The following is a 19,637-nucleotide window of genomic DNA, read 5'->3' as shown; positions in this document are numbered from 1 at the left end:
GAAACATCCCTACCAAATATGTTGACCAACTGATGCCATAGCAACAAATATATTGACTCCACTGCAGGAAGCAAGCCATTCTCATTTTATCATATTCAGAAGAGAGAGATAGACTGTAAAACTGAGCGGTCCTCTCAGAGCTTCTCTAACCTTCTGTTCCTTCCTGTTGAGTTTTTTGTTGTTTATTGTTTTGAGTGTGTGTGTTTTGGGGGGGGGGAATGCTTGTGCCATTGTTGCCAGTCAAGGTCAGAGAACAATTGGCAGGTGTCAGGTCGCTCCTTCTGCCAAGGAGATTCCAAGGACCAAACTCGGGTCATCAGGCTCTGCAGCAAGCACCTGTACCTGATATTAAAAGATAATACCATATAGCTCATGGGTAAAGCACTTGCCATGCTTGGAGTTCAATCCGCAGAGCCCGTAGGGATTCCTGCAAATTGTCCGGATAAAACTGCAAAACCATCAAGAAAGCTTTTCTGTAAGGAAACAGGTTAGCTTCCTTGTCTCAAATCTCAACAACAGCCACCATACATCTCTCAGATCTGCTCCCTTCTGCACAGGTGTGAACAGGGAGATGCACACATGGAGCTAAAGGTGGCTCTCACACCTAAATATTCATCCTGAAGGGGGACCAGCATCATCAGACCCTGGGTGGTCTTAAAGCCCCCATAAGAACACTAGTATGTAAAGATATTCGTTCAGGAAACACATTCATAGTGCTCTGGAAATCACAGCCTCCCACTGGCTAAAGACCACAGTGCTGTAAGACTGGGGTTGCTTCGCAGAAAGTAAGATTCCTCTGAATTCCAAATGAGCCCATGCTATGGAATCAAGTCAACAAGAAATGAACTTAAGGAACAAACAGAATCATCTAGATGCTTTGGTTCATAGTAGCAAGATGGTGAGATCAATTTTTTTGTTTGGTTTTATTGACTTAAAAAAATTGTACAAATTATAGGATGGCTCAAAATAAAACCAGTAAGCCACCACTCCTGGCTACAGAGAGATCACACTGTCTTTTAAGGACATGTTGGGAAGCATGAAGGCAAAGTTAGCTCAGGTTACACCCTCACCCAGAGGATGATGCAGAGATAAGATCAGATCTCATGAGACCTTTCCTGCTTTGTGGCTTCAGGAAGCCCTCACATCTACTCTCCTCTGCTCCTGACCACACCCAAGCCTGACTTGAACCATCTGTGCACGGAGATCTTTCCATGCACTCGGTCCCAGGCCACCACTACCAGTCTGTTTCTAACCAGACTGACCAATGAGTCAATGTAATCAAGAAGGTGACAGTGGCTCTGTGCACAGGAGGGAAAGAGGAGCCAGAGACAACAACGAAGATGGGGGCCGATGGCCATCCATCACTACACCTCTTTGTCAGGAAGCATCCCACACACAGCATCCCACACACAGCGGTCAGGTTTAAGAAGACAAGTTAAGAGTATGAGTGCTCTTTGTGCTCTCATAACATGGTTCTGCTCGTTAGGGAAAAAACGAGGTTTCTTTAAAACAGTCTTCTGTAATGTGTGAGAAAAAACTAAATACAGCTATCCCTCGTCCTCCTCCCCAGATTTCACAGTGGGAACAGATTTTGGACCCCTCCGGGTAGCACAGGCCCACTCTGACACCCATTACTGTCTTACCTGGAAGGACATAGACATGGCTAGGTTCAAGTTGCCACTGCCTTCCCAACCTCCTTGGCTTGGAGTCCTCTGGGCACCCTGAGCTAGGGTCTGCTCCCAGACTGTATCACCATATCTAGGTGAGTCAGTAGCTTCTGTGAAATTTCCAGAAGAATCTGGAGCAGCTGTCCCAGCCAGATCCTGACCACCACTGGAATCCAGAGATTCTGAGCTTTCGTTTTCTGGATTGAGGGAGTTGATATCTTCTCCGATGAGTTCAGGATATGAGTCACAAAGAGAGATGTCGCCGCCCACAGGACTCCGCATCAGAGGCCAGCCATCAGAAAACTCACCGCAGATGGACCGGGAGGCAGACCCAAAGAAAGTTGGCATGGCGTCTCCCACTGAAGCTGTATTTCTGAACACACATCCGGCAGGTTTGTAAGTATTGTGCAGGACAGAATAGCATTTCAGTTATAATTTTAACTCTACGGCTGCAATGCCAACATAGTGAGAATTCCAGTGCTATTACTTTAAACTTGCCTCAGTGTGACAACTACCCCGACTCCATTGACCTTAAAAGTGCTTTTTATACATATTTTATACATATTACATACTAATATGGATACATATTAGTATAAATGTATCCAATGTCTAACGCCTGCATTTTCTTAGTTCTCAACTGAATTTTATTGATTGTTGCTCTAGAACAGTATGCCAGCAGAGTGTGACAAGTGAGACATTACTTTGACATCATAGAAATGTCAGGAATAGAGGCTGGAGAGACGACTCAGCAGCTAAGCACATGTGCACACTCTTTCTGAGGACCTGGGCTCAGTTCTCAGCACCCACATGGGGAGACTCCCAGCCACCTGGAACTTCAGCTCCAGGGGGATGCGATGCTGTTGGCCTCTGAGGGCACCTGTACTGTATGTACATACTTACACACACACACACACACACACACACACACACACACGCTTTAAAATAAAATCTCATGAAAATAGAGACATGTCATGAACATAAGACACAAATGAAGTGGGCGGGGAGTGCCAGAAGACAGTACTGGTCTGGTCATCAGCAACCCCAGGCCCTGCAATCCCTGAGGGGGGGTCTCTCCCAGGTTCTGGGAAGTTGTTGATAATCTAGAGGCAGATCTCTACAGTTGAACACAAAGCTGCCACATTGGGAGAATACACGGTTGCAAACGGGAGTATGACATTGTTGACTAGAAGAGCAGTTACCTCTCCTGAAGGGTAGCCGTAGTATGCAGCCCACAGCCAAGGGCAGTGCGGGCAGAGCTGGGGGCCTCCTCACAACACAAGGATGGAATCAGGTGAACGGGCCCTGAGAAAGGCAGAAAAGCGTGAGGCTCGGGGCTTTCCTCCAGAACTTTCTTGTTCATACCAGCTAAGCCTTGGAAAAGCAGTGGATCACCTTTGGGTGAGTGTTTGTTTAGCAGAAGGAGGAATAAAATGTCAAATACAGAGACACAATTGCATATTGCTATCAACTGAAGCAGTTGGAGGACTTAGGCAGCCTGGGCTGTATATGGAGACCTATCCGGAAGGAGGGAGGGGGATAAGGGTGAGACGTTCTCATTCTGTGAGTGACATATGGGACTGAGATGGTCCATTCTGCAACATTACCAAGAGGCCGGTCCAACCAGCCTAGAATATGAATAACTAGAAGCAGATAATAGTGTCCAAGAGATGCTTTGGTACTATCGCAGGCATTATACTCAGACAAACCAGCAACTTGGGACAATAGAGAGGGCTACTGGGCTAGACTGATGCCAGGAGTACTGTTAGCCATGAGGGATTTATGTCCTGCTGAGGCCTGGGATTGGACATGCAGTAGAAACCTCCGGTCAATGTCAACGAGTTGTAGGTAGAGGAAGTCATGTCACCTCTGCCTGGCTGGGTCAGAGGCACATTTCCATCTGTGTCAACTCTCCTTAATGACTATTTTCTAGCAACAGACCAAGAGGCAGGTGTGGCTGGACCCTGGTGTGGACCTCCCTCTTCTCCCTTCTCACAGAAGTCACTGAAACCAGTCCTATTAGTGTTGGTTTTGAATTGGCCAGGTAATCAGGGTGTGCTGGGTAGTTTTATGTCAACTTGAAAGCTAGAGTCATGAGAGGAGGGAGTTTCACTTGAGAAAATGTCTCCAGAAGATGGGGCTGTAGGCAAGCCTGTAGGGCATTTTGTTAATTAGTGATTGATGGGGGAGGGGAGGCACAGCCCATTGTGGGTGGAGCCATCCCTGGGCTGGTGGGGGTGATGGGGTGGGGGTGGGCTGTGTGTTGGGGTGTGGGGGTGCTCTATAATAAAGCAGGCTGAACAAGCCGTGGGGAGCAAGCCAGTAAGCAGCACCCATCCAAGCCTCTGCATCAGCTCCTGCCTCCAGGTTTCTGCCCTGTTTGAGTTTCTGCCTTGGCTTCCCTTGATGGATTAAAGCCCTGGATATGTCTGCCAAATGAAACCTTTCCTCCAAAGCTGTTTTCAGTCATGGTGTTTCATCACAACCATAGAAACCTTGATTAAAACCCAAGGATGTCAGCCCCACCTCTACACGGCAGGCAGAAGAGACAGCAGGTGAAAGGGACTCTAAATGAAGTGGGCTGAACTGCTAACATGGCCCCGGATCTGTGGAGACTCCTGTTTGTTTTTTTAATACTGGAACACCCAGACCAACGGGGGAGGGGGCGGCCACAGTCATGGATCAGCCATGACTGGACAATCAGCCTGTGACGCGCTGCCACCCACTCTGAAGAACCAGAGCTGGACTTGGCAATGCCATTTTGCAGTCCCATTCTGCACTCTTCATGACCCAACTCACCGTATGTCTGGGCTGAGTCCCGGTGACACTGACAGCATGCTCTGTGGGCGCAGTGGCGGAGCCGAGGCTGGTCAAAACATGACAGCTCAGAGCCATTGTACTGAATGTCCTGTGACCGCAGAGACCCTAGGAGAAGGGAGAGGCCCACGGTCAACACTTCTCTGTAAGTATTGGTATTTTTAATGAGTCCACACCATTATTCTACATATCCCTGCTTACCCCAAGACACTCGCTGTAAAATGAAGACACTATACGCCACTCTTCCAAACATTAGTGCTTAGTCTAGAAAAAAACAGAACCTGGACCATAAACTTCTGCTAGCCTACAGTGGGCAAAGTCAACCAATACAAAGCCTATGTCATTATACACCCCCATACACATACACACTAAAAAAATGTTTCTTACTGTTTTATGTGTAAGGGTATTTTGCTCACATGTATATCCGTGAACCACATGTGTGCCTGGTGCCCATGGAGGTGAGGACATCAGATGCCCTGGGGCTGGACTTACACTTTGTGAGCTGCCTTGTGGATTAAACCCCAGGGCCTTGCACACAATAGGCAAGAGCTCTACCACCAAGCTACAGCCCAGCCCACTTCATAACAGTGCCCACATAATTTACTGTGAATGGGCTGAGATCGAGAAGCACGCCGGCTTAACGGGTATGCTGTGAGACCATCACAACATCGAAAACTTGTTAGGCTGAATGATGGCAAGTTGAGGACTGCCTACTCCTTATACAGAGGCACACACTGTTTACCCTGTTAAGAATGTGGGGGTATAGCCAATTTTCATTTTTGCCTTGTAGCCTTGGGACATCACAGCCTTGTCAGCATCCCTACCAGGCCCCGATATCCCTGCGGAGGCCTGCTTGTCGCAGCTAGGTCTCTTGTGAACCCTTGTGTGACAATGCTAACAAGCTCGCTTCACGGTAAGTTGGTGGGAGATGACTTACAGCTGGGTTTCTTCTCCATGAACTGCCTCTTGCAGTAGATGACACACAGGATGAGCAGGGCTAGCAGCACAGTAGCCAGAGCGCTGCAGATGACGGCAGCCAGGGCCGTGTCCCGAGGGCTGGAGGCGGTGGACGAGATCTTCACAAGGTTCACCTTGCTGGTACCTGAAAGTGATAGGAACGGGCAGTCAGCACACCTTCTGCCAAACTGGACTCGAAATGCTTCCAGCACATCTACCCTTATCTCATTGTGACACCGTGTTGTCACCCATCAAGTTACATTCCAGAACCATGTAATCTGGTTACAAAGCAAGTTTATGGATTTTTTTTTTTTTTTTTTTTTTTTTTGGACCTCATTCATTGTTATTCTTGGCTATGCCCGGCCTGTGGGTTACCGGCTGGACATAACACACTGAAGCTAGTGGATATCATGAGTAATTGCTTTCATGGGAGAAAAATAAAAGTGGAGAAAACAACTTGAGAGGTCTGAAGGTGTTCAATACCCATCCTCTTTCTTGTTACACCTGCACCTTGCACACCCAAATGTCCCAGTACAGCACCCACTGCCGTCACAACACTGGGGATACATAACCCTCATGGTTTGGTTCATAAACCTGCCATTGGCCCAGTGAAGTAGAAAGTTGGATGGTCATCTTGACCTCCATAGCGTCAGTGACTGCCCCAGCGCTTGGCACACCACAGTATTGGAGTGAATGGACATTTTCCTTCTGTCTGCCCACCTGTGGGAGGTTTGCTGCCATGAGCTGACAATACACGGATTACGAGGAGAAAAGGCCACACAAATGTATTTACATGCACAGGGAACTGAGGTCCAGTAATTCAGGAGATTCATATGCCTAGAGCTGCCCAACTTTTTCAGTCCTAATGATGGAGCTACATCTCATCCCAGCTCCGAATAGCCACAGTCCTTCCTCACTCCCCAACCCCCCACCGTGTGTGTGTGTGTGTGTGTGTGTGTGTGTGTGTGTGTGCATGCATGTGAGTAAATCCTCCACCCCTCATCTGGGCTTTACATGGTTGGTTCCAACCCCAGCCCCAAGCTTGTGCAGAAACACTGTAACCACCCAGCCATCTCCCCAGAACCTTGGCTTTCTTCTACTTTTTATTTCAATACACAAAATTGCCCAGGCAGGCCTTGAACCTTCCACGCTCTTGCTCTTGCCCTCAGCCTCCCAACTGAATGATTACAGGTTTACACTACCAAATCCAGCTTCTGCCCATCTTTGTAGGGACACAGAGAAGAGGATAAGATTTTCTTTTTCTTTTCTTAAAGGGGCAGACGATCACTGACAGAAGAGAATGGACCCAGAGGCCAGACAATGGTGTGAGAGCTGCTCCGAGAACTGCATGGGACTACCATATGACCAAGAGAAGATCACCTAGGGACCAAGTCAGCTCACTGCAGTGACGTTTTTGGCTCCCTATAGGGCATGAGTTTAATCTCTGGGGAGAGGTTAAATAGACTGTGCCTCTGCAACAGCGAACCCCATGTCTTTAACTGAAATAACCAGCATACCAGGGTGATTAGCCAGAGGGCTGTCAGCTGGAGTGGCATTCTCGGAACCCCTTCAGTTGGTGTACAATATTTTAAAATGTAATTGGAATTGGAATGTGTGCAGTTGAAAGCAGACTGAGCTCGTTTGCTTCGGGGGACAACTTCAGGGGAAAGGAGTGTCCTTGGCCTCTGAGGCAGTAATGGTGGTTAATGTCTTTCCTGAAGAATACCCATGTGACTGTGGCCATGCGGGGAGGCAGGAGACACAGGAAGTCAGGACATGATGCCACCCGAGACCCAGCCCTGGGTCCTGGCACTTCATGGACTGTGCCAGCCTCTCATGTGGGATCCTGACAAGATTCTACCATCGACGCCAGATATATTCTGTGAAGGGGACTGATGTGTACGTGGTTTCTAGATGGTAACTACTAAGTTAAGCTCATCAACTGGTACTGTATGGCATATACAGAAGTCCAAAGGTCTGGGTTAAAGAGCCCCTGTGGCCTGGCACTATTCTTCTTTTCTCAAATTAGCATGGAATGAGAGTATAGGCTGGAATGGAAATACATGCCCTTAGCTTACTATTTTGAGCACGTAGGCATTTACCTGCATGTATGTCTGTGCACGAAGAACATGTAGCACCCTTTGGAAGCCAAAGAGGGAGTTGGGTACCCTGGAGATGGTCACGAGTCACCATGTGACTGCTGGGGATTGAACCCAGTTCCTCGGGAAAAGCAACCAGTGCTCTGTTTCCACTAAGCCCCCGTTTTAGTCCCTGGTGACATCGGTTTTAAAAATCATTTCCAAAGAAGTGGGGTGTTTCGGTGCAGAACTGTCATCTCAGGACTTGGGAGGCTAAGTTAGGAAAACATCAAGTTTAAGGCCAGCCTGAAATTCCTGGTGAGACTAAGCCTCAAAAACAAACAAACAAACAAGTAACCAAGCTACAAAGGGTGTCAGTTAACACACTTGCCTTAATATAAAATGAACCGTCTCTAATTTGTAAATAGGTAAACAGGTCCCTAAAATGAAGGTTTTATTTTTGAGTTAGTAGTTTTCAATTTAGGATTTATTTTCTCTAAACATAGAGGTCTCAGTGAGAGACAGATTTCAAGGCAAAGCACTACACCACTGTGATGGCAGCGACATCACTTTACCACAGGAATACCAACTTCTCCATTTTCCCAGGCAATGGAATCTACAGGTAAAAACATGCGATGCGCGTGCGCACACACACACACAGCATCAGTATCTGTCCATCTTGGACATGTTGGGAGATGAGGCACCTGTGTGATTCAAATCACTGGACCTCACTCTCCATTCTAGTTTGTATGGACATATCTAAGGTGACACAGCAAACCATTCCTTCTGTAAGAATGTTATCGTTATCTGCTTCCCCCATTTTACACAGCCATACTTGACAGTCTAGAGGCTACAGAAGCCATGGAAGCCAGTGCTCAGTATCAACTGGTCCTCAGAACAGCTCCCAAACTCCTTCATACAAGTTCCTGCTCTAACAAGTTCGTTTACTTACAATTCTTTTTATTTTAAAGGTCAAAGGAAGGGAGGAGGGTTCGTTAACCATAGGAAAGGATTCTCTTAAGCTGTGGCTGAGATGTGGCCAAGGATTCTTCAAAGAACCGATCTAGTATAAACCAGCCAAAGCCTGGCGGGGCCATCAATAGCTGTCAAAGATGTGCTCTGTCCCCCCCAGCAACATGTCTCACCCTAAAAGTACCAAACACAATGAATGACTACGAGGAATTAGACACATTAATAGGTAAAATTAGATGAGATGCAGCCTGTGTCTATTTATGCAAAGGCCTGCTCTCTTCTGTTGAGAGAAACAGCCAGGGGCAGCACCATCCCAAGACTTGGGCAAAGCAGTCCACTCCTCACAGGAACTGGTTTCTCATAAGCAGCTTAGCCAATCAGGACCTTGGAATCTGCAAAATAGCCTCTAAGAATGGGAAATGGGGCACCAAACAATGCCTGGGTGTCACCTAGGAAGGAAGAGAAGGTGTTGGCCAGATGACTGAGCCTGAAAAGGGCTAAAGGAGAAGGAGGGATGGCCACAGGGAGAGCCAGCTGCTGGAAGAGCCAAGCCCACACCTGGATCCACCTGGGTTTCCCAGCCTCCAGCACTCTCCTTTCTCTGCACTGCCCTGCCTGTACCAATCCCGCTACCTTAGACTTGATCTTTAAAAACAAAATGTCCTTCCTTCAATCCAGAGAACTTTCCAAACAAAGGGCCTTACTCAGACAGGGTTGGCTGGGAGAGGAGGGAACTTGGGTCAAAAATAAAAGGAATTCCTCCACTTTGCATGCTGGCATTAACAAACCCTCCTCCTTCCTGAGTATGTTTCCTTTAGGGTAGATCAGAGAGTAGCTTATTCTGCAGACCCTGAACCCCTGTTAAGCTGAGAGGCTTGGATTCTTCCCAAGGAATGTGGAATCCGCCAGGTACTGGGCATTTGGGCTGTAGGGGAATGTGACCATCCTGTGGGCTGTTTGTTTCCCATGGAGATGACCTTGGCCTTTACACTATAGACCTAGATGAAGCAGTTCACTGAACCCCATGGCTGTCTGCTTTTTTCTGGGCTGCTTTTTCTGAGCCCCAGGTTCATATGACCCACACATCATCTCCATGGGTATCCCAGATGGGCTCCTCATTGCAACCAAGGCTATTTCTCCTAAAAGAAAATCCATTCTCTTATGCCATGGCTAATTTGGACTGCCATCTTGTTTCTAAATTAAGAAATATCTAGGGCATTAGTGAGGTACACCATGGGTTTGCCTGTGAGGGTATCTGAAGAGAAGATTGAGGGAGACCCACCTTGACTGTGGGCAATATATCCCATGTGCTGGGGTTTAAAAGGGTAAAGGAGAGAGTCGGCTGAGCAGCAGTATCCCTTTCTCTTCCTGAGTCACTGAGATGTGAACAAGCAGCCTCCTGCTGTCACTGTCAGAAGCTGGTCCTACTGCCATACCTCCTGTACCATGATGGACTGTATCCCCTGCCATGAATCCAAATAATCAGTGCCTCCATTAAGCTGCATTTTGTGAGGCACTGGGACTTATCAATGAGCAAAGTGACTACTATGTCTCCCAAATCTTCCCTAACCGTCATCACCATGCACTCTTCCCACATGGCCTCAACTGTCATTTGCTGGGTGATGCTGTTCACTGAACTAAAACTGCATTAGCAATCCCCAGGGACTCACCCTCCCCCCTTTTTTCTCTTCCTACATGACAGTACTGTTACCAAACATTCTATATATTTCACTTTGGCTCATTGTTATTCTTCCAACTACAGTTAGGCTGACTTGGAAAGAGGCCATACTTCCAGCCTCCTTTGCAGCGAGTCATGACAATGTCTAGGGTCAAGTTACTGGGGAGATGGATGGGTAGAGATGTGTGGATCATCTCAATTCATGAACAAATCATTCTCCACTGTGACCTGTGAACTGGAAGTAGGAAAGGAAGAGACCCAGTGGGTGACGTACACCAGTAAGCCTGGCCCCACACCAGGGTGGGAAGCTCTCCTTTGAACTAGCCCAGCAGAAATGCCCCCTGGCCTAGCTGGCTGGGCTGGCATTAAACTACTGTTTTACTTTGACAGAAATAGTTTTGAGTTTTTCAGTACAGTGGGTTGGCCTCTTCCCTAGCTAGTTATATCCCTCACACAAAGCAATGGCTCTTGTTAAACTTGTTTACTGTTTATTTATATTGCCTCCAAGGGATTCTGGCACATCTTTTCATCTTGATGAACAGTGGAGCAAACGAGTACTTGCTGAAGAAAACCCAGCCCCTGAGTACTGCAAAGCATTGATTCTATGAGGCCTTGTAAGTCAATGAGATGAGTCTGTTTACTGCGCACATCCTGTCTGGTGGCAGTGCAGATGGAAAGAGCTTGAGCCAAGAGCAGCTTCCTTTACAGTCCTTGCTGTGTTTATGAAGAGCAGTCGTTACTATCATTACAGTCTTACTGTGAGCAGGGAGAGAGAGGAAGGACTACATGGCTTGATCCGTATGCAGACCCTGAAGATCATGACCTCATCCTCAGAGTGAACACCCAACTAAAGCTCAACCTCCTCTTGCAATGACAACTCAAGAAGCCATCCTAGGAGAGGCCAAATTCGACCTTAACTAATAACTCACAGAAATGATAGCTGATCTACAAGAAATGCCCAGAAGTCATGCCTTCCATCCAATCAAAGCTAATCTGATGCCAAAATAATTATTAAGGAAACCAATAAGCATCCGCGCCATCCTATTCAAATGGGGCACAGTAACACCTACTTATCCCGACCCTATCTCACTAGGTCAGGGGGAGGGAAGAAATGACAGATTGGCTAGAGAGCTGCTAACAAGAACCCGAGTTCATCATCTGCAAAGCATTCCCCAAGTTCTCCTCAAGATCATTACCTCTCACTTTCCAAGCATTATCATAATGCTTCCCAGTAAGGTTTTATACTTAAGGAAATATGTATTTACTTAGGTTAATATTTAATCCAAGGTTTGCCAGATTCTTTTTAAAATTTATTTATTTATTTTTATTAATTTATTTTTACATTCCAATCCCAGTTTTCCCTCCCTCCTCTCCTCCAGCTCTCCCTAGTCCTTCCCCCACCTTCCATCTGCTCCATGGAGAGGGTAAGGCCTCCCCCAGGAAGTGTACTAAGTCTGTCTCATCATCTCATGAGGCAGAAGCAAGGCACCTCTCCACCCCACACCCTTGTGTCTAGGATGGGCAAGGTATCTCTTCATATCGAAAGGGCTCCACTAAGGCAGTTTGCGCATTGGAGTTAGATCTTGGACCCACTGCCAGTGGCCTCATATGCTGTCCCAGTAGTACCATTGTCACCTATATTAAGAGAGTCTAGTTTGGTTTTATGCAGGTTCCCCATTTGTCAGACCTGAATCAGTGATCTCTCACTAGCTCAGGTCAGCTGATTCTGTGGGTTTCCCCACCATGGTCTTGACTCCTTTGCTCATATTATCACTCCTCCCTCACTTCGATTGTACTCCAGGAGCTTGGCCCATTGGTTAGTTGTGGATTTCTGCATCTGCTTCCATCTATTTCTGGAAGAGGGTTCTAGCTTCTCTCGGGTTGTGGATTGTAGGCTGGGTATGTTTTGCTTTATGTCTGGTATCCACTTATGAGTGAGTTAATACTATATTTGTCTTTCTGGTTTGGGGTTACCTCACTTAGGATGCTTTTTTCTAGTTCTGTTCATTTGTCTGCGAATTTTAGGATGTCATTGTTTCTTACTACTGACTAGTAAGTACTCTATTGTGTAAATATACTACATTTTCTTTATCCATTCTTCAGTTGAGGGGCATCTAGGTTGTTTCCAAGATCTGGTTTGCCAGATCCTTAAGCTTAAACCTTTTTCTTCCTTTTCCATGTGAGTGTGGTGTGCATGCATGTGTGTTGTGCATATATATATATATGTGTGTGTATATATATACATATATATATATGCGTGTGTGTGTGTTCACATATATGTGGGAACACTTATATGTGCATGTGCATATGTGTGAATCCTTAGGAAGTCTTCCTGGGTCTCTCTACACCTTGTTTCTTGAGGCAAGGTCTCTCAGAGCTAATCCATATGGCCAGTCTAGCTAGCCAGCTTGTTCCAGGGATCCCTTATCTTTCCCTTCCAGTATGGAATGACTGATGGGCTGCCCTGTCTATCCAGTGTCTACGTGGTTCTGGGAATCTAAACTCTAAGTCTCAAGTTTGCTGCTTTTGTAGACAGCATTTTTAATGATGATTCATCTCCCCAGGCAATCAATTAGAATAAAACATATATGCTAACTGTAGTGTAAGGGATGATTGGCTTGAGTTTTGTACAGGAAGATAAATACTAGTTAATAAACTGACATATGGTTTGACCTAATATCAAACACAAATATGACTTGTCAAGTTCAGCTCACTCTATCCCTAAGAATAAAGAGGCTAGTGAATTTTACTACTGTATCACAGAGATCCACCTGCCTCTGCCTCCAGAGTGCTAAGATTAAAGGCGTGCCCAAAATGTTACTTTTAAAGTACACGTTACATAATTAGATCAGTATTGCTCCTCCTGTGTGAAGGAACAGGTGATGGAATAACTAATGATGCTTTGGATTTGGGCTATTGCTTTTAGGATCTCACTAATGCCATGTGTGTTCTTTAGAGTGGTAGGACTGATCTGGGTTTGAGTGAAGATACTGATCTGGGTTTGCACTATATGAGATATCCCTGTACAAAATGTAACACATCTTCCTTGCTGATGGCCACAGTGTGGCGTAGGCTATTAATTCTATTCATAATTCTGGAATGTAAGTGCAATTCAGACAATTCTACTTCTCAGTAGAATATTTTATCTGTTTTACTTTTAGATTTGTTTTGAGTAAGCTACAATTCATTCCCCTGCTTTTTGTGACTTTTCACCATTACAAACAACCAACATCTGAATCGAATAAAGGTTTAGCACAATGAGAACCTGATGAATTATTTCTAGTCATACTCTTTGATGATCATAACAGCTGCTAACAAAGAGCCCTTACTGGTTTAGCAATGCAAGAGCACAGCCCCAGAGCAAAGGCTTTATCTTGTTCATCTAAACTGATGAAAAAATAGAAAATTCACAATAACATTTAGCATATGAAGTCCAGATGCTCCACAGTTTGCCAATGAACAAAATAGTTGTGTTTTTCATCCACTTCATAGCAAGCATTCTGATGATGATGATGGATGAGCATAAGCCTTAGTCATTCACATTTTCTTCATTCTAGACTTTGATCTTTATTATTTTAATAACTGATAGAAACATTATTTAAAAAAGATTTCTATATTTGTTTTTCTCTCTATAGCCATATTTACATTTTCGAAACACATTTTTCTGGAGGGAGGAAAGGGAAAGAGGGAAGTGATATAATTCTATTTTAATTGAAACTGCATAAATATTTATTTTGTTTGATTTGGTTTTTTGCACCTTTACTTATTTTATTGCTTCTTGTGTGTATTGTGTCCAAGCATGAATGCCATGTCATGTGTGTGGGTCATGGGGAGGAAACTCAGAACTCTGGTCTCCAGGATTGGTGGCAAGCACCTTTTCCCACTGAGCCATCTCACTGGCCCTTATTTTCTCACTGTAACAACATATGCACAAGACACTGAGTATATTCACCAAGTTGTGTGGCAATCGTGGCTAATTCTAGAATATATTCATAACCAACACACTCCCAGACCCCATCCCCTAAGCAGTCATTTCCTCACCGGGACTCTGGCAAGCATTAAGCTGCTTTCTGTTGCTATGAAATCAACTACTCTAAGTGTTTCTGTATAAATGGCATTACACAATAGTACATGGCCAGTGTGTCTGATTCCTGGGGTTAGATGTGTCAGTATTCACTCCTTCTTAATGGCTGAATAATATTTCACTGAACCTATGCACCATATTTAGTTTGCTCATTGTTTTGAACACTCATAGCTAACTATTTTAGGTAATGCACCATGAGAGCTCATATACAAGCTTTTTCAACATTATTTTAAAACTTTCCACGCATATTGCTAGTGTGAGATATCCACTCCAAACATTCATTACCGAAATTATACCAATTAAGCTTATCTGAACAAGTCAGTCAAAAATAGTTCCTGGACATGAATGAGACCAGGGTTGAAGGAAATGATGTCACAGGTGCTGGGCAGAGCTAGGTAATGTGGGAATTTACTAACTTCTGTGAGGAATTCGGACTATACTATAAGGAGAATGGAAAGTACTTGACAATACTGGGATCAACAGTCTCCAATATGTACTGGACAATCACAAAGGGGTTGTCAACAAATCTGAAATGCCTGAAATTGTGCAAAATGTCTTCCAAACACAGTGGAATAAAGTTAGAGATCGCAGAAGAAAGAATTTGGGAAAATTCACAAATACTTGGAATGCTAACACCATATTTCTAAATAATAGACAAATCATGGAAGAAATGGCAAGGGAATTAGAAAATAATCTGAGATGAACCAAAATACAAAGTACCAACATTTGTAGGAAGTGGCAAAAGCTGTACTATTTATAGCAATAAATGGCTGAGTTAAAAAGAGAAAAATTAATAATGCATAATAATCTTCCACTCTAAAACTTTATATATACAGTAGGGACGGAGCTGGGAGCAATGGAATATAATAGAAAAAAACAAAAACAAAAACAAATCACTATCAATAAAACCAAACAGTGTTTTGTTTTGTTTTTTAAATCTTCAAAATCAGCAAACTTTGGATTGGCTAGGGAAAGGCGGCAGGCTAAAACTATTAAGAGCAGGGAATGAAACAGAAAGTTTTTACAAGAACACCGTAAACAACTGCAGTCCCCCAAACTAGGCAACTAAGAAGGATCCGTTCCATGAAGGCAAGGGTTAATCACAGACATCAATTAGCTGGCTAATTAACCAATTACCCAATGAATCAATCAATACAAGAATTAAATGGGCTTGGCCTTCCTACGCCCTCTGCTTGAGGTGAGTGTTTGACCAGTTCAGGTCCAACACTCCCACTCTCTCCTTGAAACTTGGGTCAGCCTTGCATGTAGGGGAACCACCCCAAAACACCAGAACATGCAGAGGCTGCCCTCATCCCTCATCTCTATCTTGGATCCCCTATGCCTTCTGCTTGAGGTGAGTCTGGGGCCAACTTGAAGAAGGCCATGTCTATGAAAGTACAAGAAGCTTACTGAACACCAAATAGCCTGAACCAAAAAAAAAAAAAAAAACAAAAAAAAAAACAAAAAAAAAAAAAAAACATACAGAATAAAGAAAGAATATTAAGAGCAGTGAAGGAAAAAGGCCAAGTAACATATAAAGACAGACCTATCAGAATTACACCTGACTTCTCCATGGAAACTCTGAGACCCTGAAGGTCTTGGATAGATGTTCTACAAACACTAAGAGACCACAGATGCCAGCCCAGACTACCATACCCAGAAAAACTCTCAGTCACTACAGATGGAGAAAAAAAAGATATTGCATGACAAAACCAGATTTATATAATATATATCTACAAATACAGCCCTACAGAAAGTCCTGGAAGGAAAACTCCAACCCAAGGAAGTTAACTACACTCACAAAAACATAGGCAATAGATAATCCCACTTTAACAGAAGCCAAAAGAAAACTACTCACAATACCACCACCACCAAATCCAAAACAAAAAAGACTTAACAATCAGTGGTCCATAATTTCCCTCAATAATAATGGTCTTATCTCGCCTATAAAAAGACACAGGCTAACAGAATGGATACAAAGACAGAATTCATCCTTCTGCTGCACACAAGAAGCACACCTCAAATTCAAAGACAGACATTACCTCAGAGTAAAGGTTTGGGAAAATATTTTCCAATCAAATGGACCCAATAAACAAGTGGGGGTAGCTATCCTCATATCTAACAAGTTATATTTCAAACTAAAATCAATCAAGAGATGAAGAAGGTCATTTCATATTCATCACAGGAAAAATCCATCAGGACAGAGTCTCAATTCTGAACATCTATGCCCCAAATACAAAGGTACCCACATTCATAAAAGAAACATTACTAAAACTCAAAGCTCACATAAAACGTCACACATCACACCCCATTCTTACCACTAGACAGGACCACCAGACAGAACGTTAACAAAGAAACAAAAGAACTAATAGAAGTTATGACCCAATTGGGTTTAACAGACATTTACAGAACATTCCATCCAAACACAAAAGAATATACCTTCTTCTCAGCTCTACATGGAACCTTCTCTAAAATCAAACACATACTTGGCAACAAAGCAAACCTCAATAAATACAAAAAAATTGGAATACCCCCCTGTATCTTATCAGCCCACCATGCTTTAAAGTTAGAATTCAACAACAACACAAATTGCCGAAAACCTACAAACTCATGGAAACTGAACAATTCCCAATTGCACCATTCTTGGGTCAAGGAAGAAATAAAGAAAAAAATTAAAGACTTCCTAGAATCCAATGAGAATAAAGACACAACATACCCAATATCTTATGGGACACTTTGAGAGCAGTACTAAGAGAAAAGTTCATAGCAATAAGTGCCCACATGAGGAACCTGGAAGATAGCACATTAGAGCATTAACAGCACAACTGAAAGCTCTAGAACAAAAAGAAGCAAACTCAACCTGGAGGAGTAGACACCAGGAAATAATCAAATTGAGGGCTGAAATCAATAAAGTAGAAACAAAGAAAACATACAAAGAATCAATGTAACAAAGAGTTGGTTTTTCAAGAAAATCAACAAGATAGACAAACCTTTACCCAAACTAACCAAAGAGTAGAGAGAGAACATGCAAATTAGCAAAATCAGAAACAAAAAGGGGGACATAATGACACTGAGGGAATCCAGAGAATTTTCAGGTAATAATTTGAAAACCTGTATTCCACAAAATTTGAAAATTTAAAGGAAACGGACAAATTTCTGTATAGATATCACTTACCAAAATTAAATCAGGGACAGATAAGCAACTTAAATAGACCTATAACCCCTAATGAAATAGAAGCAGTCATCAAAAGTCTCCCAACCAAAACAAGCCCAGGACCAGATGGCTTCAGTGTAGAATTCTACCAGAAATTAAAAAAAAATCTAATACCAACACTCCTCAAATTGTTCCACACAATAAAAGCAGAAGGGTCATTGACAAACTCTTTTTATAAGACTACAATTACCTTGGTACCCAAGCCACACAAAAACACAACTAAGAAAGAGAACTACAGACAAATATCCCTCATGAACACTTATGCAAAAATACTTAATAAAATACTGGCAAATAGAATCCAAGAACACATCAGAGAAATCATCCAACATGACCAAGTAGGCTTCATTCCAGGGATGCAGGGATGGTTCAACATATGAAAAATCTATTAATGTAATTCACCATATAAACAAACTGAAAAAGAAAAACCATATGATCATCACACTAGATGCTGAAAAAGCCTTTGACAAAATCCAACACCCCTTCATGATAAAGGTCTTGGAGAGATCAGAAATAACAGGAACGTTATATATATATATATATATATATATATATATATATATATATATATATAATGTATAGTAAACCAACAGCCAACATCAAACTAAATGGAGAGAAACTCAACACAAGTCCTCTAAAATCAGGAATAAGACAAGGCTGTCCACTCTTTCCATATCTCTTCAATTAGAGCAATAAGACAACAAAAGGAGATCAAGGGGAAACAAATTGGAAAGGAAGAAGTAAAACTTTCACTATTTGCAGATGATATGATAGTTTACATAAGTGACCCAAAAAACTCTACCAGGGAGCTCCTACAGCTGATAAACACCTTCAGCAAACTAGCAGGATACAAGATTAACTAAAAAATAAAATCAGTAGCCCTACTATATACAGATGATGAAGGGGCTGAGAAAGAAATCAGAGAATCAACACCCTTTACAATAGCCACAAACAACATGAAATATCTTGGGATAATGCTAACCAAACAAGTGAAAGACCTATATAGCAAGAACTTTGAGTCTTTCTAGAAAGAAATTAAAGAAGATACCAGAAAATGGAAAGATCTCCCAGGCTTTTAGATAGGTAGGAACAACATAGTAAAAATGGCAATCTTGCAAAAGCAATCTACAGATTCAATACAATCCCCATCAAAATCCCAGCACAATTCTTCACAGACCTCAAAAGGACAATACTCAACTTCATATGGAAAAACAAAATACCCAGGATAGCCAAAACAACCCTGTACAATAAAGTATCATCTGGGGGCATCACCATCCCTGACTTCAAGCTCTATTATAGAGCTATAGTCCTGAAAACAGCTTGGTATTGGTACAAACAGGTATTGGTACAAAACTAGACAGGTAGACCAATGGAATCGAATTGAAAAACCTTGAACGAATTGGTACAGGAGACCACTTCTTGAACATAACACCAGTAGCACTGACACTGAGATTGACAATTAATAAATGGGACTTCCTAAAATTGAGAAGCTTGTGTAAGTCAAAGGACACAGTTAACAAGACCAAACAGCAGCCCACAGACTGGGAAAAGATATTCACCAACCCCACATCTGACAGAGGGCTGATCTCCAAAATATACAAAGAACTCAAGAAGCTAGTCACCAAAACACCAAATAATTCAATTAAAAAGTAGGGTACAGAACTAAACAGAGAATTCCCAATAGAGGAATCTAAAACGGCTGAAAGACACTTAAGAAAGTGCTCAACATCCTTAGCCATCAGGGAAATGCAAATCAAAACAACTCTGAGATACCATCTTACTCCTGTCAGAATGGCTAAAATCAAAAACACCAATGACAGCTTATGCTGGAGAAGGTTTTGGAGAAAGAGGAACACTCCTTCACTGCTGGTGGGAGTGCAAACTTGTATAGTCACTTTGGAAATTGGTATGGTGGTTCCTCAGGAAAATGGGAATCAGTCCATCACAAGATTCAGTAATTCCATTTTTAGGCATATACCCAAATGATCCACATCCATGAAACAAAGACATCTGTTCAGTTATGTTCATAGCAACATAATTCGTAATAGCCAGAACCTGGAAGCAACCTAGATGCCCCTCAACTGAAAAATGGGTAAAGAAAATGTGGTATGTTTACACAATGGAATACTACTCAGTGGAAAAAAAAAAAAACAACGGAATCTTGAAATTTGCAGGC

General features: G+C 43.2%; 1 protein-coding gene across 1 annotated transcript in view; it reads right to left on the bottom strand.

Annotated features, from left to right (window-relative positions):
- Tnfrsf19 (TNF receptor superfamily member 19) overlaps positions 1 to 19,637 on the bottom strand; it is a 92,825-nt gene that overhangs the window by 3,239 nt on the left and 69,949 nt on the right. The window contains exons 6-9 of the mRNA XM_051195570.1: positions 5,419 to 5,583; positions 4,464 to 4,589; positions 2,867 to 2,969; positions 1,644 to 2,040 (exon numbers count right to left, since the gene is read on the bottom strand). Of these exons, the coding sequence (XP_051051527.1) occupies positions 1,644 to 2,040; positions 2,867 to 2,969; positions 4,464 to 4,589; positions 5,419 to 5,583 (791 nt within the window). The remainder of the gene's footprint in view (positions 1 to 1,643; positions 2,041 to 2,866; positions 2,970 to 4,463; positions 4,590 to 5,418; positions 5,584 to 19,637) is intronic.

The sequence above is a fragment of the Phodopus roborovskii genome, unplaced genomic scaffold (assembly GCF_943737965.1).
Source record: "Phodopus roborovskii unplaced genomic scaffold, PHOROB, whole genome shotgun sequence".
NCBI classification, from domain to species: domain Eukaryota; kingdom Metazoa; phylum Chordata; class Mammalia; order Rodentia; family Cricetidae; genus Phodopus; species Phodopus roborovskii.
Note: the sequence above shows the minus strand (reverse complement) of the source record. Positions and strands in the feature narration are given on the sequence as shown.